At 40.7% G+C, this 18885-nt stretch overlaps 1 protein-coding gene across 1 annotated transcript in view; it reads left to right on the top strand.

Moving 5' to 3' along the window:
• Positions 1-18086, top strand: part of glceb (glucuronic acid epimerase b) — a 76435-nt gene extending 58349 nt beyond the window's left edge. The window contains exons 3-5 of the mRNA XM_056247933.1: positions 911-1416; positions 7004-7243; positions 16225-18086. Coding sequence (XP_056103908.1) covers positions 921-1416; positions 7004-7243; positions 16225-17249 — 1761 coding nt within the window. The 5' untranslated portion in view covers positions 911-920 and the 3' untranslated portion in view covers positions 17250-18086. The remainder of the gene's footprint in view (positions 1-910; positions 1417-7003; positions 7244-16224) is intronic.
• The last annotated feature ends 799 nt before the right edge of the window (positions 18087-18885 follow it).

The raw sequence follows: 18885 nt of genomic DNA, 5'->3' as shown, positions 1-18885 counted from the left end.
GCTTTCATGATATGGAATGGATACCTTTTTTTATTTTGTAATAACACATAAACTAAAGTGGAAACACATATAAGTTTCTAGATTTGCATTTTTTAAAAAGGCATGTGACTTTTCCTTAACAGGTTATATGAATGAATAATCTATACTTAAATTAAAATATTATCAGACCAGTATCATTATATATCATCTCATGAGCTTTATTCAGATTATTTTTGTGTGATTACGATTTTCTTGAATGGAAATTGTTGACTGACTCGAATGCAGAGTTGTTATTGTTAACCAAACTTAAAATAATTTTTGTTCATTTAAATGAAGGCTAAAATAAAATATAAATATTACGTTAACTTTATGAATGACGTTAAATATAACGTTAACTTACAATACTTAAATTTTGCCTAGGTACTGTAACTACCTGAAATTAAATTTTTTTTTTAATTTACTAAAAAAACTAAATTGAAACTAAAAACTTATTGTGCCTTTGAACAGGCACTTGAACAGTCTCCATTGTGCATGTTTTTTGACGAAGGCTACACATTATACCCATAACAATAAACAAACATAGAACAAAAAATAAATACTTTTCCCCTGCTGCTATGAATTTTAAAAGCAATATGCAAAACCGTGTACACAGTCATCCAGACAGATATTGAATTGCTCTAATGCTGCATTTGATTATTCATGCAGAGGGAAAAATATTGATTGGACCTTTTAAACTCTGATTAATTCCATGTAGGTATGCATAAAATTTCCTCTGACTGGATTACTGATTACTCGATAGCTTAAATCTAAAATGTCACTGGTGTAGTGGGGGGAGTGTAACTATTTTATTGCATGTTTGCCTGTCATTGCAGTTCAGGCTATGGGTTTTCCATAGAATGTGTGTTAATGTACGTTTGTGTTTACATTGTAGGTAAGCAGTGATGATGCGTTGTCTGGCAGCCCGTGTTCACTACAAGACCCTGATAGTGATCTGCGCTCTCCTCTCTCTGCTCACGGTCGTTCTGTGGAACAAGTGTACGAGTGAGAAAGCGCTGCGCTTTCTGCCCCGGCACCCCCAGCCCCCTCCCAGCCCGAAAGTAGACAGCCATCCGCAGCAGGCCCAGCCCCCCGAACCTCCACCTGTGGTCGGCGGAGTACGCTACGAAGAGATTGACTGCCTGATCAACGACGATGTCACCATTAAGGGCCGTCGAGAAGGTAGTGAGGTATACCTGCCGTTCAGCTGGATGGAGAAGTACTTTGAGGTCTACGGGAAGGTGGTGCAGTACGATGGCTACGATCGATTTGAGTTTTCGCACAGTTACTCTAAAGTATACACCCAGAGAGAGCAGTACCACCCCAACGGAGTCTTCATGTCATTTGAGGGGTATAACGTGGAGGTGCGTGACAGAGTCAAGTGCATTAGTGGAGTTGAAGGTGAGTTTTGTTTTAATAGTGATACCTTTTCACATTTGATCGGTCTTATCTGATAATGGTTGCTTAGAATTGCTATGCTGAGGTGTCTATTAACATTTGTCAAATGTGGCCCTATGCATGACCTAGGCACTGTTTACAACTGTATTTAATAGTGATGCATCAATTTTGGCAGCTGAAAATATTTGACTAAAACAGCAGAAACATAAATATTCTGTTTCGGATGAAAGTTTTGGAGCACCAAAATCATATAATTAATTGATGTTTAATTAGCACTTCTGTGATGATGAATGTTGACTGTTTTATTATCTATTTCATGCACACAACTTAAGCGACAAGAAGTAAACCATGTCAACAGTGTGAACGCACTTCACCAAAAATTATGGTAGAGTAGCAATTTAAAAGTACAATTTTGTAAAAAAAAATTTGGATGAAATATCAGAGTTCCTGAAGAACTTCACTTTGACTGGTTTAATTTATAACGTTAGAAAACAAAACCCTGAACAGCATACTGGGTTCAATTACCCAAATGTAATTACCAAAACTTTATTTTTTGATTAGTACTTAAGAATGCTCCCATGTGATCTCACCACCTGAGATGGATCTTAAATGAGTAGTTCACTTTCAAATAGAAATTTCCTGATAATTTACTCACCCCCATGTCATCCAAGATGTCCATGTCTTTCTTTCTTCAGTTTATAAGAAATTAAGGTGTTTGAGGAAAACATTCCAGAATTTGTCTCCATATAATGGACTTCAATGGCAACCAACAGTTTGAAGGTTCAAATGTCAGTCTCAATGCAGCTTCAAAGGCTCGACACGATCCCAGTCGAGAAATAAGGGTCTTATCTAGCGAAATGATCGGTCATCTTCTAAAAAAAATACAAATTATATACTTTTTAACCACAAATGCCCGTCTTGCAACGTCTTCACGTTGGAAAGGTCATACGTGACGTAGTCAGAAGTACCGACCCAGTGTTTACAAGTTTGGAGTAGGAGGACCGTTCACAGTTATTGTATGTTGAATGACACACATTTATTTGTGTCAGTTTATTGTTTAAAATGGTCCTTACGCGTGCATATCCTGGATGTTTAACGATGTCACGTGTGACCTTTCCAACATGATGACGTAATCTGGCGCATCTCAGAGATGTGGGCTAGGTTGCCATCGGTTGTTTGGGCTATAGGTGATGATACACAGGGCAACTTTTTGGGCAATGTTGCCGTCAACGGGCATCCAGGTGAGACACAGTACCAACGACCGATCTAAAATATCCAGGTAGAAATTTGTTGCCCATTCTCAATGGGAAAGTGCCCGAGCAACATTGCCTGGCAACATTGCTCAAAAAAGTTGCCCTGTGTATCATCACCTTATACATTCGGTCATTAGTATGTATTCAGCTGCCAATAAAAGTATAGTATTCTCAGCATACCCGTTTTACCATGTTTAAATCTGTTCTGCTGGTTTTACCCTTCATAATTAGAGCAGAAAATGTGAGAAATGTCAGCATATTCTGCCTGGGCCTACTCTTAACTGGCTCTCCTAATGTGTCTCTGTAAAATCACAGTTACTTTCTCTCTCATCATCAAGATTCACCTAAATGCATGTCACATTAAAGCAGCACTTAATTGTGGCACACTGGGAGAAGTGAGAGGCAAAGCGACCTGCCTCAGTTCTAACACAACTTGTTAGTGGCCATTAATAGTCATTTAGTGCAGTCCAAGAGGAGTTTCCTGGAAGCCAGGCTTGAATGATCTACGTCTGGTTCTTAGTGAGTAATGCACCCTCAATGGACTTTACATTAAGCAAATGAAAGTGGGATTGATTCGGCCAAGAACTGAATCACAAGAGCTGATTTGATGACCTTAGACGTAATGGAGAATAATTTTGCACTCAGACTCCCATGTGTCTTCTAGTGAATCTCAATGAGAAAAAGCAAAATCAAATTAAAGCAGAATATATATATTTTTTTGTAAAAGAACCTAAATGACAAGCATTTTAAAATGAACTGAGAGATGACACTCCTTGATGAGAAAAAGCTGATTATGGTGGTCTGGGTTTTGTCCTTCAGAGGCGTTTTACTGTCCAGGAACCACATTTGTCTCTCCGCTGTGTCAGTGATCCATCACTGTTTCTCTGCCCTGACAGATTACTTTCAACCATTTCCTGCTGGCTCACTCTTCTCTCCATCTCTCTATCTCTTCGTAAGGACTGTCCTTCAGCAGACAGGGTTAAGTGCCCTGTTCAAGGCATCACAGTGATAGAGCTAACCTCAGTCTCACTGCATTTCTTGGATCACCTGGAATAGCTGGGTTTCAGTCACGTGATTATGATGACGCGCGAAATTCAGATGGAGGGCAGGGAGTGAAGAGCGCAATTGACGAGATGGAGGAAAGTCCGTACTGTACTACTTTACACGCTATTACAAGAGAAAGATATAAACAAAAAATCAAACATATGTTGGACGTGATCCTTACGTTATGAAGAGGAGCGATTTTTCAACTGAATTGAAAGATTTTCCTGCCATCGAGACGGTAGATATCAGCAACTACCTCGTCTTACAGACATACTTTGACTTTACAAAGTTCGGAAACGTTACACAAACATAGCCACTTAAGTTGTATTAACTCACCTTTGACGAAGTGATCACTGCACACACGGGCATTTTCCCATTCGGCTCCTCCCGACCGCAGACGTAGGTTTGCAAGCCGTTTTCCCAGAGTTTTTCGGTCAATTTCTTGCATTTCCCCCCTTATGAACAACAACTTTTGGTACACAATAAAAACTCCTCGTGGTTTGATTGATTTAAGTAACCATAAACGACGCAAAACATAGGCATTTTGAGATTGTTATAGTGCTTTCTAAATATAGCAAATCACTTCCTGCCCTCCATTTGCATTTCGCGCCATGGCAACGCAGTGGCGTGACGTCATATGAAAACAAGCTATTGAACCTGCAGGCTTTGTGTTAAGAGCTCAGATCTCTGACCATCAGGCTACCACCACCATCATATCAAAGCTATTAACACAAAGTTTGTAATGCTTTCTGAAGAGAATAGAGATTCATTCGGTGCCTTTCACTCTTCTGTGTTCCTTTTATAATGAGACTGGGTAATGAAAAAATCACTTCTTAAGGAAGTATTGAAAATGAGGTCGGTCTGATCAATACTGGACTATAAAGAATGCCCTCCATCCAAACCACAACATTTCTATTCACTAAAGACGGTGAAGTCTCTCGCAGTGCTTCACAGGATGGAAAACAAAGTGGGAGAATTTTCTAAGAAATGGAAATTAATCAAATAAAAAGCAGACTGAGTCTGTTTGTTTGCATATGCGAGAGTACGTCGATGTAACCAATGACAAGCTTGTGAACAAACCATTGCACACTTGCTTAAAAAAATAAATAAAGCATTCTACAGTACTTAAAATACTGAAAGTTTAGATCAGCTAAAAGTTATTGATCAGCATTCAAGATTAAACCACTGTCAACTCTTCTGATGAAAGCTTTTAAAACATGTGGACCTTGTTCCATGTGCGCATTCTAAGAACCCCCTTTTTTGTAGCATCACAAAGAAGCACATTCATACCATATTCCTGTGTGTCAGGTGGAAAAATTGGGTTGTCTGTAAGTAGAGATGAAATCTTCAATGTCTGTGGCAGTTCAAAAACGATGGAGTTTGTACCAGTCCCCTTTTGTTTTCTTTCTAGGCTCCTCTCCTCCATAACCAAGAGCCTGTCCATTACTCAGAGGCTGTTTACATGGAACCGCTCTCTGTTCTGCACGCTACAAAGAAGCTCTGTAGCAGTAATGACTATGTTGGAATGAAGGTGCCTGTAGGGAATCATCTGAGGTTTAAAGCATTGCCTCTGAATCTCCTCTGGTATCCATGGAAAATTAAAGCGAGAGCAGCCTTAAAGTGCAAGTGTGACATTTAAGCTCAGGCTTGAGTCCAGTGTATAAGGATTGTTAAGGTGCCGGTGAGAAGGTTGTGCGACCTGCTCTGTCTGTCATTTTTTGATCTCACTAAGGTAATCTGTTAGCATGTATTTTTAACAGTGTCCGGCACCAAATTATTACGGCAACAGAAAGAGGTATTGATCTCCTCGGCAGATTTAATCCACTGTAGTATGAAATATGTTCATTTTTTAAAGGTGTTGCAAATGCACAAAACAAAGATTAATTAGAGGTTCTGTTCCCCTCGTTCTAATCCCGGGCATCAGAGACAGAAAAACAGTGTGTTGAGCTCCGAGGTAATAACCCACATGAGCCTGCGGCAGTGTGTTAGAGCAGAGCCTATTATCAGAGACAGCAGACAGACTCATCAGTCTCTACTGAAGGAGAGAGAGAGAGAATAAAAAGGAATGAAAAGGAGATGAGTACGGATGGTGACAGTGAAAGAGAGATCCTTTTTCCTCCTCCTTCAGTTTGAGGGATGGCGTCTCCTTTAGCTGAGGATCAGAGTGCTCTGAATAGTATCTAGGCCAGAGAGCGCCTCCAGAGTGCCCAATTGCCTCCTGATACAGGTCCCACTTAGAGCCAGTGTGTGTGCATCCTGGAAAGCAGGAGGCAGTCTCATTGGTGTGTTTGTCATCTATATTGCCTTGTTATGTCTGTGTTTAACCCTGCATGTGGTTTTTTATGTGTATGTTTGTGAATAGACGCTTTAAGGCCAGCAATAAACCAGCAGTGCGGTCGCAGTGTTTTGCCTGTGGCTTGATTATTGTCATGTCAGGATGTAGAATAGATGAGCTGTGGTTAAATGGAAAAATAAAGGGAGAGAGAGAGAGTTAATGAAAGCCCGCTGACCTATAACTCTGACAGAACAACTTCATGCTTGAGATCAAGGTAACTGATACTAACTGAAGACTGTTTGCCTCAGTGGCTTTGTCCTTCCTGTGTTCACCGCTCTTTTGTATATCTCTGGCTAATTGAAGGGTTTATGTTTTCACTTGTCAGTACTTGCCAGTAAAATTGTTTAGAAGCCATGAAACCAGAAACAAGATTATTTATAATGAATGAAGATGGCATCTCAGTGCAGAAACCACTGCTTCACATTATCAGACTTGAGTTAAAAAGAAAGACTCAACAGTAAAGCTATTATTATAAAACGGTTAACATCTTATACCAACTGTTTAGCTTGACCATTTTAGGCTTAATATTTGTCTTATGTACACTTGTGAATGTTGAATTTTGTGTTAATAAGGCAAGTTGCTAATGTTGCTTGGCAACCGAAAAAGAAGTCTAAAGGCTAATAACCTATGTTACTCAGAGAAATCATTATTTATGTTGGTTTTTGTTGGAGTCCAATGCTGTATTTGGGTCTATATTGCGGTTGTCATTTTTTAAGGGGACTTTTAGGCACTTTGCTTTATTATGTGCATCACATTATACTTCTGAGTCTGATACTCTGTTTGTTGGCAATATCAATGTGAGTACCACTGTGATTACTAGCAGCAGATGTTTAAAAGTAAAAAGGTAAAACGGTTGTAAAAACCCTGTAAAAAGTGTATATAAATTTGCTACTTTTCTCTCATCTCAGTTTAACACCCAGTTATCTCTCATATCTCTACTTCTGTTTCTTCCCTATAGGAGTTCCTTTATCCACCCAATGGGGCCCTCAAGGGTATTTCTATGCTATCCAGATAGCTCAGTATGGCCTGAGTCATTACAGTAAAAACCTGACTGAGCGGCCGCCCCACATGGAGGTATATGACACAGTGGAGGAGAGAGACAGCAGGTCTAGCACATGGACAGTCTCTAAAGGCTGCTCTCTTACCAGAGTCTACGACAAGACCAGAGCCACATCAGTACGACAGTTTAGCGCTCCAGGTAAAGAAACAGATATTGAACTACATGTTTGCAATTTATTTCATTGATCTAGTAAACTTATGTTCTTCATACACTGCGTTCTATTTTTTTATTTCTGTAGGATTCTCTGTCCTCCAGCTTCACACTTAGTATGTTTACAATTCAATTTCAGTATCTTTTTTAAATGCCATGTAAATACTTTAGTCTGATGAAATCAAACCAGTACAGTTTTTGCATCCCTACCTGTTTCCTTATCTCTTCTGTATTCTTCTATCAGCATCTTTGCATGGCCTCTTACAGTCCTGCTCCAATGGGTATGCACATAAACACCCTCAAAATGTCAAAACTAGGGCTGTCAAAATAACGCGTTAATTTCGATTAATTAATCTGAGAAGAAATAACGCGTTAAAAAAAATAACGCAGATTAATCCATTCCGTTTTGACCTTTGCGGAGCCGTTCTAGCCGTAGCCACCATTCGTGTAAAAAGGAGGGAGACAAGAACGCGCTGCTTGGATCATTGTTTGACGGAGTTCGTCAACTCTAAGTACCACATCAATGCAAAGCATCCAGGAGTGTGTGCGTGAGTCGGTGAGTGTGTCTGAGAGAAAGCGCGCTTGTGCGTGTGTGTGTGTGTGTGTGTGTGTGTGTTGTAACTTTTCACGCGCTCTCACGTCACACAACCATTTTCTCACGCACAGAAAAATCGCGCACCAAAGAGAGGACACGGAAACAGACAAGACAGACGTTATTATGCTTTAAAAAAATCTCAGCTCTCAGATTCTGTCAATTTTATTACGAAAATCAAACAATAAATACCGTTGGCGCTTGTAAATGTGACATGACAGATCCCTATAGCGGCACGTGAACCGATCATCTCTAGCTAATAGTAAATAAACACGAATGAACAATGTTGAAAGATGAAGTAGGGCAGCCTAAAACTTACCGAAATGTATATTCCTCGATCAATCAGTGTTTTTCAACCACGAAAAGAGGTCAATAAAACAGCTGGAGAACAATTATGTCACATAACATTTAGCCTAAGTTACCTCAGGAAAGCCATTTCATGACCATATGATAGCACGTTATAGTTGGCTATAAAAAAGAGCTATAGAGAGTGTTTTTCTAAATTTATGTAGCCTACTACTATATTACCTATGTATTACATTTTTACTTATATCAAATTTGTTATTTGTAATAAACACACATTATATTTAATTTGAGCTATTTTTAACCTTAAATATTACCAGCTGATATGGCTCTCTGTATTTTTACAGCATTGGGTGAGATTTTTTGTTTCTTGAGAAAAATGAATGCCTATCTTGTATATTTATCCAAATGAGTCAATATTGCATCAAATCACAAGAATTAAATTAAATTGAAATCGTGAAATTTGTGTCAAGCAATAATAATAAAAACGTAGCTTACCAGAAATTGTACCTTGTAAACATTGTAAGATTGTGTATGCGATTAATTTAGATTAATTAATTACAGAGTATGTAATTAATTAGATTAAAAATTTTAATCGATTGACAGCCCTAGTCAAAACACATTCAACTAATGGTGCCTCATGCACTGCTATTCAAACTTTTGGGATCGGTAATATATATATATATATATATATATATATATATATAATTTAATTTAAACTTTTATTCAGAAAGGAGGCATTCAGTTGAGCAAAAGTGACAGTCAATGCATTTATGAAATGAAATGACAAAAAAATTAAATGCTTGAGGGAGAAGGGACAAGGGCCTCGCATTGATCAGTACTTCTTACGAAGTCAGTCAAGTCAGTCGAATGAAATCCAGCGACAGGAAGCAAACCACAGCTCGCAGGATATCAGCACCCCTGTCATTGACGAAAGGAGGGCTTGCACAGTTAGTGATGAACATATTCATACTTGCGAACCCGGTCAGGCTAACCAGCATAAGAGAGAAAAGAACCTCAACGGGCATAGGCCTGGAGTTAGATGGCCAAGAGCTTGTGAGAAAACTGCATGGGACACGGTAAACACAGATCTATGCTTTGCATTGGAAAGATTAACTGGTACAGTTGAAAAGAAGCTGGATAAATTTGGGGACATCATTTACGCATATGGAAGTGAGAGGTTTGGTGTGGAAAAAAGGAAGGAAAAAGTACAAACTACTCCTGGAATGTCTAGACGGCAGCAGAAAATTGAAGGGTTAGTTAGAGAAAGGAGACAGCTGAGGAAGCAATGGAAAAGAGCAGAACAAAGTCAGAAGGAGGGACTCAATCTCTTACAAAGGGCCATAAAAGATAAGCTGGCAACATTACGCAGAGCTGAGCGCCTACAGAAACGCTACAAAAAGAAGGAACGTGCGAGGGCTAATTTCTATAAAGACCCATTCAAATTCGTAAAGAAGTTATTCACCAGTGAGAAGAATGGCACTTTAAAAACATCTAGGATTGAGCTAGAGAGATATTTGGAGGACACGCATACAGATGCAAAAAGGCATGAGCCTATGTCAATTCCATCAGACATACCACCTATCAACCCACCAGAATACCAAATGGAGGTCTGTGCACCTAAGTGGAAAGAGGTAGAGCAGGCTGTGAGAAAGGCAAGGGCTTCATCATCTCCAGGGCCTAATGGAGTTCCGTACAGAGTGTACAAGAGTGCTTCAGGAGTTCTGCGAATTCTGTGGAAATTGATAAAAGTGGCATGGGAAAAACAGGTTGTACCTAGAGCATGGCGCAGAGCAGGTGGAGTCTTTATACCTAAAGAAAAAGATGCTACAAGCATCAGTCAGTTTCGTCCTATTTCACTATTAAACGTTGAGGGTAAGATTTTCTTCAGCATTATTGCCCAGAGATTGTCCACCTACCTGTTAAAGAATGGCTTCATTGACACCTCAGTTCAAAAAGCGGGTATTCCAGGGTTTTCAGGATGCTTAGAACACATCAATGTTATCTGGCAACGAATTCAGTCAGCTAAAAAGGAGAGGAAGGAGCTCCATGTGACATTCCTGGATTTGGCTAATGCATATGGTTCAGTGCCACATGAGCTTCTTTGGGCAGAGTACCAATGTCAATAACAAATTTAGTGAAAGCCTATTTTGGAGATTTGCAATTCAGTTTCTCAACTCCAAAATTCAGCACTGCATGGCAATGCCTAGAGGTTGGAATAATGGCAGGATGCACCATTTCTCCACTGGCTTTTACCATGGCGATGGAAGTAATCATGAGGGCATCAAGATGGGTAGTAGGAGGAGAGCGCTTGGCTTCTGGGATGCGACTACCACCAATCAGAGCATACATGGATGACATGACAACCATGACTACAACAGTAGCCTGCACTAATCGGTTATTGGGGAAGTTAACAGATAATATTGAATGGGCACGAATGAAATTTAAGCCCTCTAAATCAAGGAGCATCTCGATAGTTAAAGGAAAGGTAGTAGAAAAAACATTCTTCATTAATGGTGAGGCAATACCAACAGTTTCTGAGAAGCCAGTGAAGAGTCTTGGGAGATGGTACGATGGGGATCTAAAGGACACAGTTCGGGTGGGAGAAGTTAGACGACAAGCAGTGGAAGGGTTGAAGAGCATAAACAGCTGTGCTCTACCTGGTAAACTAAAACTCTGGTGCTTTCAGTTTGGTGCCGAGGTTGCTGTGGCCACTGACCGTGTACGAGGTTTCTTTGACAACAGTGGATAAGCTGGAAGCGTTGGTAAGTTCATACATCAGGAAATGGTTGGGAGTTCCACGCTGCCACAGCAGACTAGGACTTTATAGTAAAGGAATATTGCAGCTGCCAGTCTCTGCTTTAACCGAGGAGTTCAAGTGTGCCAAGGTCAGACTGGAAATGACCTTAGTAGAGTCACGCGACAAATGTGTAAGGGAGGCAGCCCCTGTGTTAAAAACTGGTAGAAAGTGGTCAGCAAAGAAATCTGTAGTAGAGGCAAAGGCTGCCCTTCAAATTAGGGATATCGTGGGACAGGTACAGCATGGAAGAGGGGGTTTTGGGCTCAGTTTAGCTCCTCCTAAATGGCACAAGGCAGGCCCAGCTCAAAGGAGGAAGCTGGTAGTCAACGAGGTGCGACAGCAGGAGGAGAGGATGAGGTGTATAAAGGCCATTTCACAGGCCAAGCAGGGAGAGTGGATGAGATGGGAGAGTGTGGAACAACGTAAGATGGGCTGGCAAGACCTTTGGTCAATGGAAGAGAGTAGGATCAGTTTCCTTATTAGGTCAACATATGATGTTCTCCCATCACCGCAGAACCTAAACCTCTGGGTAGGAGAGGATCCCTCTTGTCCTTTGTGTTCATCACCTGCCACATTAAGGCACATTTTGACAGGATGTAAGGTGGCTCTTAGCCAAGGTCGGTTTACTTGGCGCCATGACCAAGTACTGCGATGTTTGGCTTTAGCATTAGAAGGCAAGCGTAACATGACCAATGAGTTGCCACCTGTTCTAGCAAAACATTACACGCAGAAGACAATATTCCTCCTCCCAGGCGAGCAACCACCAAGAAAAGGTGTTAACACCAATTCTCGCCCAGGACAACTGGAAGCTGCTAGGGACTGGAAGATGCTGGCTGATCTTGACCAACGGCTTATTTTTCCACCTGAGATTGCCACCACTAACCTACGACCAGATATTGTTTTGTGGTCTGGATCAGCACGCATTGTTCAACTGATAGAGTTAACAGTGCCATGGGAGGATGCGGTAGATGAGGCATATGAGAGGAAGAAACTGCGGTATGCTCATCTGGCCACTGAAGTAGAACAGCGAGGATGGAGAGTCCAGGTTTATCCAGTGGAAGTGGGTTGTCGAGGTTTTGTGGCACACTCTACAACCCGGTTCCTCAGAGACGTCGGATTCAGTGGCCAAGAGTTGCGTCGCACAGTAAAGAACTTATCTGAAGCAGCAGAAAGGAGCAGCAACTGGCTGTGGTTGAGACGGAAAGATTCAAGCTGGCTGTGTACAGGCCGCCACGCTACGGTTTCGTAGAGTTCTTGAAAACTTAAAGAGTCTGTTGGTTTGTTTGTATACGTTCCTGTGGATATTGCGTGAATGACAGGTGGTTGGTAGATATTGTGTTTTGCGGTAGGTGGTATGCCATACGGAACCGTTGTCCACTGAAACTGCATATTAACGCACCAGTGGGGCTCGACAGCCTTAGTCAACGGGTTGGCGCGTATGGTTGGGTCGGGGAGAGATTGTGATATTGTGGTTAGGTCTCAGCAGCAGGAGGGATGTAGAGGTCAGTAAGCTGGGCTGAGTTGAGTTGGGGACGGAGGGGGGTGACTCTGGGACGCCAGAGTCACTGTCGAGCCCTCTTGAGGTGTCGTGGGCTAGTCGACGAAACACTGAGGACGGAAGGTGCCCACTTGAAGACCCTAGGGATGTCCCCTACTCGGTTCAATCCAGACGGTTGTCGTGCTGGTCCTGTAGTTGCAGCCGTCGCGTGCGCTAATGCGCCAAGTACACTGCTGCCGTTAACGCCGGACAGAAGGGGAGTCACACTACCTTATGGAAAGAAGCGTAAATGGATGGAGAAGCATAGTTTACTGTTAAAGCTACGTCTTAGTTTTGCTTATCTTGGCGAAAGCCGAGTACAAATCAGCATGAAGTTTTAACATCTACTCTCGTGTAATGGAAATCATGTTATGCAAAAATTACCTTTTTCTTTTTCAAATAAATGTTTTGAATTTTCTATTCATCAAAGAATCCTGAAAAAAATATCACAATTTCCACGAAACAGTTTTTAACATTGATGATAAGAAATGTTTCTTGAGAACCAAATTGAATGTTAGAATGGATCATTAGAATTTCTCAAGGATCATGTTGAAAATTCAGCTTTGCCATCACAGGAATAAATTACACTTTAACCCTTTTTTGGAGCACCTGCACCGCCTGTTCTTTTCTTTGTTTTTATAACCCATTATAGCAGTCAGCATCAAGTGCCATATATCATTTTAAACAGGAGAACTTGAAGTTTCAATCTATCTCATTTAAATAATCCAATTTTAATTTTTTTTATCTTAGAATGGATGAATTTACCAGATTTAAGACAAACGGCAGCATATTTTTAGTGATTTTTTTTTTTTTTACTCAACTCAAACAAATCCTCCTGAAGTTAGTTTTTTCTTTTCTTTAGAAGCTGTACTTGGACATTCTACATTTCCAGATGTAATTTTGACTACATGTAACAATCTCTAAGCAAGTTATAGACATTTATTACAACATTATTATAGGCGATTTCAGTGGTATTATAGGCTGGTATTTTTTATTTACTGACAATTTAGATGTGTCCAAAAAAGTTCAGGAAGTAAAATAATAGACTAATTGTAATAGAACACTGAAGCAAAATAAACTTTATATATATATATACTTTATTTGATTCCACATTACAAGTTAATTTCATTTGGAATCAAATTTTTTGAATAATCCAACAGATTAAAACAAATCAGCACATTGTTATGAATTACTAAGGGTTAAGAGTTCTAAGGGTACAGGAAACATCGTCTTTTCCAAATAAACATGCTTCCTATAGTTGCTGAACACACACACATATACACACACACACACACACACACACATATATACATACATATATGAACTACTTTCACTTTACCTCCGTGCCTCAGTTAAAATTTACAAAGAAAGATGCTAATTGGTCGGGCAAAAGACCAAAAACTATATTTATTGGTTGAGTAGATGATAGTTTTAACCAATCTGGGCATGGGGTTGGACTAAGCATCAACAATCATTCATGATTGGCTCAGAGGAACAACCCGCACAGGTTTCTTTGACGAATCAATGCTGATCAAAACTTGATGACGCAATCACATTCACTACAGAGCTTCTGAATGTCCAGTCGCGATTAACCCGATATCAGAAAAGCTGTGAATCTCCTCTTTATGGGACTTTTTAAAGCATACGGATTAGAGTAGCGGTTCAAAAGTTCTTAAACATTTAAGAACAACAGTTATTTTTTGCCGCCGGCGGCCGTATAGGTCTTTAAGGGTTAAGATATATTCAAGCGCCACTGTCATCTTTTAAAACTAACAAAGAGGCTATTTAATGACTACAATGCTTGTTTGTCTGTAAAAATAGAATCATATGCCAAAAAAAAACCTTCTTTCATCAGAAAACATATTTCTTTCAACATTTGTTTGCCAAATTGCACACACGTGATTATAGGGTATCGCAGGTAGTGAAGGAGACATCTATGCTGCCTTCAGAAATCTACCAGATGGAGGCATCGCACGCAGTAGACAGTACATTCTGTTCCTCCCTCAGGATACCGCATGAAAAGGCAGCATTTCTGAGGTCTTGGACACACCGTGCTGCTTTTTAGCATTGAGCTAATCAATAGCCATTAGAATTAGCAGGGCTGTCACGCTGGCAGGCAGTAATTGGTGTCATCACCCAGAGCATTGATTAGAGTGGAGCCAACTAGGACACACTGGGTCCAGGGCTCCAGCAGGGTGCTGCCTTCCTCCCGCTCTCTCCGTCCTCCACATCACTGCTATTGATGCGAGGGTAATCAGAGCAGGACAGTACAAATCCACTTAGTCTCTGCATTGCCTTAAGTAATGGATTTATGAGTGCATTAAATAGTGATAGGGGCTGTTTGAGGCAAAATGCCCTCTACTGCCTTTTTTCTTTTCCTTTGATTGACTTTTGTCCTTTATCCCTCTCCTGTCCCATTATCTGTCTTGCTTTAATGTTGTTGATATTACTCCGTCTTGGGTGTTTACTCTTGCTTAAGTCTTCAACCTTATTCTTTTTCTCTTGCTCTTTCATGCCTCCTTTTCTCCTCTCAGTAGAGGGTATGAATAGGTTTCCTTTTTTGTTCTGCATAACCTTGTCAGAAGGCAACACAGACAGAGGCAGCGAGAGGGATTTGACACTAACAATGAGAGATGACTTTAGGATGAAGTGTTGAATGTGCATTTCTGTAAAAAGAGAGATAAAGTACTTTGATTGAGAGTTGGGTCACTGATCTGCTCGCTTTGCAGTGAGTTGCACTGCAGTGTGTACCAAACAGTCTGCTGGAGGAGAAATGAGTTTTAGCACTGTCCAATGTCAGATAGATTGTTTTAAAGTTATTTCACGGTTATTTCACTTTCTGCCTCTGACACCAATGTGTCTGTTTAATTAACCCCAAGAGAAAGTGACAAATGAAACCTTGTGGTTTCAAGACAACCTGTACCATCACTATTCCCAAGTACTATCTCTTAGTGTGTGTGAATCTGTATGAACAAGTGTGTCTATGCATATGATACTGTAAAGAAACGGGAGAAAGTTTCTGTAGGCGTTATACCGATAATAATACTGCGATGCAAACATTTTAAATGATGTGATATCAATATTGCACAAATTTTGTTACCAGACAACAGTTTGTTAGTTTACATGGTGTGAAGTGCAGCACATGGTGATAACGTGAAAAATAGAATTTTTGTGCACAGACAAAACTAAAATGGCGAACCAAATTGCAGCAGTCTGCAAACAATACCATGTCATGCCAATGTGCTGCTATACACAGGTTGACATTCATCAACAAATGAACACTTCCCTAATAATTTCAGAAAACTTTTTTAGTTTGAGCTGCATGTTTTTATATTAATAATTAATTAATCTAAAAATGAAAATTCTGTCAACAATTAATCACCCTTGTTGCATTTTATAATCAATTTTAAAAAATCTTCATTAAAAAAATTTTTTTTGTCAAATCAAAAACAACGGAAAACAAAGTTTAAGGGTTATTGAAATTAAAATGCTTGGAAAAACATGAAACAAACCTTTGTACTTGCAATGGTTTATACTGTGCGGTTACTTAAATAATTTTCAGTTTAATCTTAATAGTCATTAAGGTTGATTATTTGTTGTTTATGGCATCGATTTAGTATCAGTACCATGAGTTTTTTTGTTGTACCAAAGCCAACATTTTGCTATGGATCCAAGCCTAGTAGACATCCTGTTAAATGTGTTGTAACATTTCCTTTTTTCTATTCCTTGTGTTTTAGAAAACTCAGAGGGCGTCTCACTTCCTCTTGGCAACACTAAAGATTTCATCATCTCTTTTGACCTGAAGTTCACATCTAATGGTAGCGTCTCTGTCATCTTGGAGACCACAGAGAAAGGGCCTCCGTTTGTTATCCACTATGTCACCACTACCCAGCTCATTTCTTTTAAGGACCGTGACATCACCTATGGGATCGGCCCTCGGACAGCATGGACCACGGTCACCCGTGACCTTCTCACTGACCTCCGCAAAGGCATTGGCCTCTCCAACACCAAAGCGGTCAAAGCCACCAAGACCATGCCCCGACGTGTCGTAAAGTTATTGTTGCACGGCCACGGGATGATAGACAATATCACAATCTCCACCACTTCACATATGGCGGCTTTTTTCGCCGCCAGCAACTGGTTGGTGCGCAACCAGGACGAGCGTGGTGGTTGGCCAATCATGGTGACTCGTAAACTTGGGGAAGGTTTCCATGCGCTGGAGCCGGGTTGGTATTCGGCCATGGCGCAGGGGCAGGCCATGTCCACTCTAGTGCGTGCCTACCTGATGACAAAAGATGACATGTACTTAAAGGCTGCCCTGCGTGCCACCGGACCTTTCAAACTGCCATCGGAGCAGCACGGCGTCAAAGCCGTGTTTATGAATAAGTATGACTGGTATGAGGAGTATCCCACAATCCCTAGCTCCTTCGTTCTGAACGGGTTCATCTATTCCCTCGTAGGCCTGTATGACCTGGCGCAAACCGCAGGTGAGAAACTCGGTCGGGATGCAGGTCAGCTGTACAGCAAGGGAATGGAGTCTCTGAAAGTTATGCTGCCCCTATATGACACGGGGTCGGGCACCATCTATGACCTGCGCCACTTTATACTGGGCATGGCGCCCAACCTGGCCCGTTGGGACTATCATACAACGCACATCAACCAGCTACAGCTGCTGGGTACTATTGACAACTCGCCCATCTTCAGGGACTTCGTCAAACGCTGGAAAAGCTACCTGAAAGGAGGCAGGGCAAAGCACAACTAGAGCGGAGCACACCTCGAAGATCTCTTTAAAACCCTCACGTCCTCTTCCTGACTGCCTCTGTGAGGGCCACTGTGTCTAGCATGGAGGAAAAAATGGCTGAACACTTCGGTAGTCCTCTGATTTTTCAGTTTGAGACGGTAATTGCAGTGCTTCTGGTGTCTGTGCTGAGGTTTTAATTAGGTACAAACGCAGCTGCTTGCAGCGTGTGTCTGGATGAGGAAGAGGGAGGGCTTAGGTATTTAATATTCAAAGCTCCAGATCTGCAGGTTTTTTGAGTGAGAAACACGTCTGCTGAGATTTGCCACATTTGGGCATAGTTCAGTCAAGATGTGGGATCGAAAAGAAGCTTTCAGAACCTTCTTCCAAAGTAAAGCTCAGAAAATAGTCAGTCACCAGACAGGCAAAAACATTGAAAATAAATTGTAGAGAACAAACTAAAGTTTGCTGCAACAGTCATTTAAGTTTGTAGCCTGTGAGCTTAACACTAATGCATACAAGCTATGGAGAAAAATGCTGAAAATGTCCTCAAGTGTAGCATTATTATGTTTCAGTGAAGGTTTACTAAATCGGTTTGACATTAGAAGGAAACACAACGCCTTTTGTTCAACCTACTGTCCAGCCTTCAACCTGCATTTCATGATCCTTTGCTCTGTCAAAACCTCGCCACAATCAGATTGAGCTGTCACTAATGCGGCCCAGTCCTGCCCATAATGCACTTAAAGCTTTAGAGAGTAGGTCGTAGGTCCCTTGCTTCATGTTTACAACAGATTTCAGGAAACATTGCTATAGGTATTAAGACACCACTATGGTAGATTATCAAACACAAAGCCTAGAATATAACAGAATATAACCTGTGTTCATCCCAGTAAGAAGTCAAACCTCAGTTGAATTGTGCTACATGTAGACTGGTCATGCACTTTACTTGTGTGGCATGCGTGTGTGGTGAGGATGCCTTTATACAACCATGTGATGAATTGTGAATTAATTTCTGACATCAATCAAGTTTTTTTTTCTTTCTCATGCCTTGTTGGCAGTGAATCATTTCATAAGGGAATTTCCACCTTTTGTTTGCCGATTGCAAGGTTATTGTAGCCGTATTGTAGCCATTTCCTCAATTTTCCCTCAATTTGAATTATTTTGATATACAAATTGTTTTTGGACAACTGTATTAGTTCTTGTAATATTATTATTTTTAGGTAACATCTAATTCCCTTAGTTTTGAGTGTCAAAAACACCGTTGCCATTTATGTAGAGCAAAAGCAGTTCAATAATTAGCATCTTAGCCAAGCAAAAGATGCAGTTTCATGTATTAAAATAAACACATTATAAGTACTTCCTCATTAAAATAGTGAAATGATTTGCATGTAAGACTATAGCATCTGTTTTTTTTTATCCAAAAGCGTCTCCTCACATCAATATAATACTACACAGCCCTCTGACTAGTGCAGCCAAGTGTTTGAGACTGCAGATGGGAATATTTTCTTGAGTTCAAGAGTTTTGGCCGTGTCACTTCCTAACGTTTCTCAGAGCGTTCAGCCTCTTGACCTCAGCAGTAAAACCTCCACCTGGCTGAATCCTGTCGATCTTAATCTCACATAACTACAGCCGACAAGATGGCGAGATATCCCATTATCTG

Source organism: Rhinichthys klamathensis, unplaced genomic scaffold, assembly GCF_029890125.1.
Source record: "Rhinichthys klamathensis goyatoka isolate OS25496 unplaced genomic scaffold, OSU_Roscu_1.1 h1tg000051l_1, whole genome shotgun sequence".
Taxonomy (NCBI): domain Eukaryota; kingdom Metazoa; phylum Chordata; class Actinopteri; order Cypriniformes; family Leuciscidae; genus Rhinichthys; species Rhinichthys klamathensis.
This window is presented reverse-complemented; position numbering and strand designations above follow the sequence as displayed.